Raw genomic sequence first — 5,516 nt, 5'->3', positions numbered from 1 at the left:
ATTTTTTAAAAAGAAAATAATCACAGTCATATTATAATGTAACTATTTTTTTCAAATTGATAAAAAATAAGTAATATCATCAAAGTTATTTAAATGAAACAATTATAATTATGTGATTATTATTATTCTAAAATTTAATTTTTAAAATATTTAAAATAATTAATTTTTTAATCAATATTTTTTATAATTTTTATATGTATTTATATAACATTTAATAATATATGAAATTAATATATATATTTTTTCTTTAATTTTATTAGCATATCAAAAACAAGGATATGTATTTAAAATACCAAATCTACGGACCTTGGCTTTAGAATATGTTCCAATTTGTGCCTTGGAATATAACATACTCTTGGCTGGATTAACAAATTTAACAAATTTAGATTTGTCCAATAGTTTTGATGTGGGCATTTTTGATTTTTTCCATTTGATTCCTAATTTAGTATCTTTAGTTTTATATAATGTTAAAATTATTTCTCAAGCTCAAGCTTTTGTTAACAATATTTGTCATTTGAAAAATTTAAGGTAATTATTTATTATTATCATTAACTTACACACACACGCACACACACGCACATATAATAAAATATTTAAAATTTTTAATTCAATGTTTTTGAAATTAGGCATTTAGATATTTCTCAAATCAATCCTGAGGATGGAGTGTTTGCAAATCCTAATACAATCTTATCTGATATTGTAAATGGTTTGCCTCAATTAACATCTTTAGATATTAGTGGCACAAATTTAGCAGGAATCGAAATTGTAAATCGTGCAATACAAACAGTTGAACATTCTTTTTATTCTGACATGTATAATAATCTGTGTGATATACCAGGTCTTATTTCAAGAGTAGATAGACCTTTACAATTTTTAGGATTGTATGGAGCAAATGATGCACCTTGTAGACGTCGTAATATTCCAGCAAAATTGGTAAATAATAAAAATAATAAGTTTATAATAATATATTATAATAATAAGTTATAATAATATATATGTATAATAGTATTGTATAATTTATTTCTTATTTACTAATTATTTTGTAATTTGAATTGCTAGATTGCAGGAAATGCAAATGAAGATCAAATATTAGTTGCAGCTCATGTTTATATGAATAATAAAGAAGATTTAATGTTAAAAGTAATAAGTGATTTATATCAAATCTATAGATATGAAAATTGTCACAGAATGGATCAAGCACTTTGTGCAGTATTAGAAGCAATGGAAAAATATCCTACTCAAAAAGATATACAAATATCTGGAAGGTAAATTTAATTACAAATGAATAAATTTTATATGCAATTGTATTATATATATTAAAAAATTTAATACGTGTATTATTTATATAGTGCAGCACTTTTTTATATTGTAAAAATGAAAGAAAAAGGTGAATTAGAAGCAAGATTGAAAAAAAGAATTGTACGTACACTTCTTATTGGAATGAGTATTCATAAAAATGAAGAAACTATGATGCGTAATGGTTGTCTAACATTATATCAATTTCGATTACCGCAAGATGTGGTATGTATAATCCTTGTTCTTCATATTAAAAACATTATTTCAATTATATTACAAGATATATTTTAAAAAATAGATATGTTACTAATTATTTTATATATTTTATTAGATGTCACATTATGAAACATTGGTCAAACTACTTTTGCATTTAGCTAATAATGCGCAACAAGAAAGTTATGTTCAACGTATTGGAATATTTCTTTTAAATACATTGGCATGTCAAGTAACAGGTAGAGAAAAACGTTTATTAGGCAATCTAGGTTGTATAAAAACAATGCTTGAACTAATCAAATACAGAGTTGAGTCTAGAACATTTGATGATGTTATGGAAGTAGCTTGGTCAACTATGTGGAATGTGACTGATGAAACTCCTATAAATTGTCAACGATTTTTTGAAGAAAATGGTATGCCGCTATTTTATAGATGCGTTATGGTATGTAAAATTAATATTATTTAATTTATTAATGAAAGTATTAAATTCATATAATATTTTTAAATATTTTATGCTTATAGCAATATTCTCGTAAAGAAGAATTATTGAAAAATATGATGGGATTACTTGGTAATGTAGCTGAAGTACAAAGTCTGAGAGTGCACCTAATGCAACTGCCATATATGGTTGTTTTTACAAATTTAATTCGTAATGTTAGAGAAAGCATTGAGGTATTTTATATAACATAATTATATTTAATAATTATATTTTTATAATATATTTATTTTTTTATAATTAATTTTTTATAATTTTTTTTGTTGTTAGGTACCATATAATGCAGTTGGTATATTAGCTCATATAGCATCTGATGGTGTTGAAGCATGGACAATAGAAAAACCTAGTCGGGATGTAGTTCTTGAACTTATGGTTGAAGCTATTGAAAGATGGGATATATCATCAGAACGTAATATTAATTACCGTTCGTTTCTGCCATTATTACGTTTAGTAGATATATATCACACACCACAATGTCAACATTGGGCAGTTTGGGCTCTTGCTAATCTTACCACTGTTTATCGTAAGTATTATATTTTGTAAAATTTAATTTTATTTTAAATTTTAAAAATAAATTTCTTCATTTCATATATCCATATAAAAATATTATATTAAAAATTTTATTATTTATATTATTATATATACATACGTATTTAACATTTAACAAGTTTTATTAAAATCATGATTATTTTTTTTAATAGCTCATAAATATTGTATATTAGTTATACGAGAAGGAGGCCTTGAAAAATTGAATACCTTAATCTCAGATGCAAGACCATATGAACGTATAAAAGAACTTGCCCATACTGTAATTGAAAATTGTAGTCATTATAGTAGCAACTCCAATGATATGAATGTTCATTCGCCATTAGATGAAGATTATATATATAGTTCAGATGGTTAAAATTCAATTTTCATTACTATAATTCAATAGCATAAAAGTAGAATGTTTTATGTCTGTAATAAAAAATTTTCTAAAAAAAAAGAGTGTGAGTAAGATTATAAAAATATGCTAAAATATTTGTATGTTGATTTGCCAAATTGTAAATTTAAAATTGAGTACTCAGACAATCTTACTCGCACTTTTATTACATGAACATTTCATTGCATATTTTATTTATTACATGTACAAAATATATTTGGACTATTTGTGCAAATATATTATTAATGATATTAAAAAAAAAGTAGTAATTAGTTTAATAAAAATATTTTTGATGTAATAATCTCTATAACACTGTCCAAATTCAAATACATTTTTGATTTATGTAAATAACCATGCTGTATTATAAATAAGATGAAACTAAATTTAGACTGAAGTAATTTCTTTAAATGATGAATTACTGATTTAAACTTATATTAAGTTTCTTATACTTATGTGAATTCTTTGTAGATATTTGTATTATAAATAATTTTTCAGTTGCCATTAAATTTTGTTTCATGAAAAAGATTTAAAATAAAAATAAATCTATACATTAGACTATTATGTAAATAAAATTAAAATGAAATAAGATGAATTAGATTTACAAATTTGTACATCTCTATTACCAGAATTAAAATTTTTTGAAATAATAATGCTGTTGTCAAAATCACGCTATAAAATAAATATTATAACTTAAACTTAATAAACTTAGTAGATTTTAATTATTGACTTATGCAATTAGTAAAAAATTTACGTAAATGATTATTTAAATGATTATTACTGTAATCATTATGTAATATTATTGTACGCGTGTAATAAATTGCAAAAATTCTTGATTTATTTAATATGTAATATAAAAATGGATAAAATTTATCTTTTTTTATTTTCTATTCTGGTTACTTTTATTATTTAAAAGATTTATTATTTTATTACTTAAAATATTTTATATATTATAAATATTAAATTTTATTTTTGATAAATAATTTTTGCATTTTTGCAACATTATGCATATATAAAATATAAACTTGANAATTTTGAATATATAAAATATTCTAGATAAATGACTGAATTTAAAAAAAATAATTTGAAATATATATATATATATACGTATATTATATATATATATATGTATATTATATATATATATATATAATATATTATTGAAAGACAAAAGAATTAATTTTTTAAAAATTAGAATAATATAAAATAATATATTTTATTTAAAAATTATAAATTAGTTTATGTTCATTAGTTATTTTCAATAAATAAATCGCATATATAATTAAAACATGAGTATGAATTAAATTGATACTAACTTCCGGTTCTGTTCCTTTATTCCGGACGATCGTTAGAATTTGGAAGAAGAGTGACGCCACAGCCTTTAGGGAAGACGACATTTTATGTGAATCGCGCGTCCACGGCATGTCTGAAGAATTTTGTGCCAAATACTTAAATTTCATTATAAAAATTTTAGTTGCTAAGATTTCATAAAGAAAAATTTACGTACTTTAATAAGGTAAATATCATCTCGTTTATATGAACAGATTTTCCTAGATAAATGACGGTTCTAAAATTCTCGCAGAGTGTGGCCATTAATTTGGAGAATAAAGAAATAAGTTATTGATCTTTATATTAAAAATAATATTAATTTTTGTAAAAAATAATATATTTTATTATATATATATATATATATATATCGTTTTGATATTATAATATTTACTTAGTATAATAATCATCGAAGCACTTTGTCCAAAACCATGCACGATTGCGAGTGTGATGAAATATGTACATATATGCCTAATTTATGATAATTTTATTTGGCAAACAACTTTTATAATTTAGTAATACAATTGATTCATATATCTTTTAAAAAAAATTCACAATTTTAATAATTTAAATGTATAATGATTTGGTATTTATTTTTACATAATATTGTTAATCTTTTCTATTTAAAAAACATATATGAACAAATTTTTTAGAAATATTTTTGTTAATTTGTTAATTTTTAATTATTATTTTATTAATTTTTCACATTATGCATAAAAACAATAAATGTATATATATACATACACTTAAGTAATTTCTATTAAAAAAATTTATACATGAATGTATTTTGTATAATATTTTAATGCGATACATAAACATTCCTGTTTTGTCTATAGATCTTTGACACCATATCTGACATGTATAACCCATCTATAAGTTGTAGTTATAGCTACCATAAATACAGGTTGGTAATAAATTATATACATGTAAATTTAAATCCATTTGGATTTTGCATTTTTTTTATATATATATTTTTTACAAATATATGTATATTTTTATTTATTATTATACATATTATTATTATTATTACTATTATTTAACAATATAATAAATTTTCATAAATTTTATTAATATATTCTTAAATAATTATAATCGGCAATAAATATAATAAATACTATATCAAAAATAATATATTTAAATATGGTTTTCATTTTTATATTTTTAATATTTTTATTGGCAAATTATATTACTATTATTAAGAAAATAATAATATATTATATATATATATATACACATAGTTATTAATTATAAGAAAGTTATATTTTA

General features: G+C 21.0%; 2 protein-coding genes across 5 annotated transcripts in view; both read left to right on the top strand.

The window, feature by feature from the left end:
- The window catches only part of LOC102673136 (protein zer-1 homolog), a 4,920-nt gene extending 1,343 nt beyond the window's left edge, over positions 1-3,577 (top strand). Inside the window, exons 2-9 of the mRNA XM_006608775.2 lie at positions 261-528; positions 627-933; positions 1,060-1,265; positions 1,350-1,521; positions 1,628-1,951; positions 2,032-2,181; positions 2,276-2,528; positions 2,707-3,577. Of these exons, the coding sequence (XP_006608838.1) occupies positions 261-528; positions 627-933; positions 1,060-1,265; positions 1,350-1,521; positions 1,628-1,951; positions 2,032-2,181; positions 2,276-2,528; positions 2,707-2,909 (1,883 nt within the window). The 3' untranslated portion in view covers positions 2,910-3,577. The remainder of the gene's footprint in view (positions 1-260; positions 529-626; positions 934-1,059; positions 1,266-1,349; positions 1,522-1,627; positions 1,952-2,031; positions 2,182-2,275; positions 2,529-2,706) is intronic.
- Positions 3,578-4,240: 663 nt separating this feature from the next.
- The window catches only part of LOC102672521 (uncharacterized protein DDB_G0283697-like), a 7,774-nt gene continuing 6,498 nt past the window's right edge, over positions 4,241-5,516 (top strand). For 3 of the 4 annotated variants that reach the window (XM_006608771.2, XM_031514465.1, XM_006608769.2), the window contains exons 1-2: positions 4,241-4,440; positions 5,087-5,161. In XM_006608771.2, coding sequence (XP_006608834.1) covers position 5,161 — 1 coding nt within the window. In that variant the 5' untranslated portion in view covers positions 4,241-4,440; positions 5,087-5,160. Of the gene's footprint in view, positions 4,444-5,086; positions 5,162-5,516 lie in introns of all 4 variants that reach the window. The other variant, XM_006608770.2, reaches the window with a different exon arrangement.

The sequence above is a fragment of the Apis dorsata genome, unplaced genomic scaffold (genome assembly GCF_000469605.1).
Source record: "Apis dorsata unplaced genomic scaffold, Apis dorsata 1.3 scaffold_44, whole genome shotgun sequence".
NCBI classification, from domain to species: Eukaryota; Metazoa; Arthropoda; class Insecta; order Hymenoptera; family Apidae; genus Apis; species Apis dorsata.
Note: the sequence above shows the minus strand (reverse complement) of the source record. Positions and strands in the feature narration are given on the sequence as shown.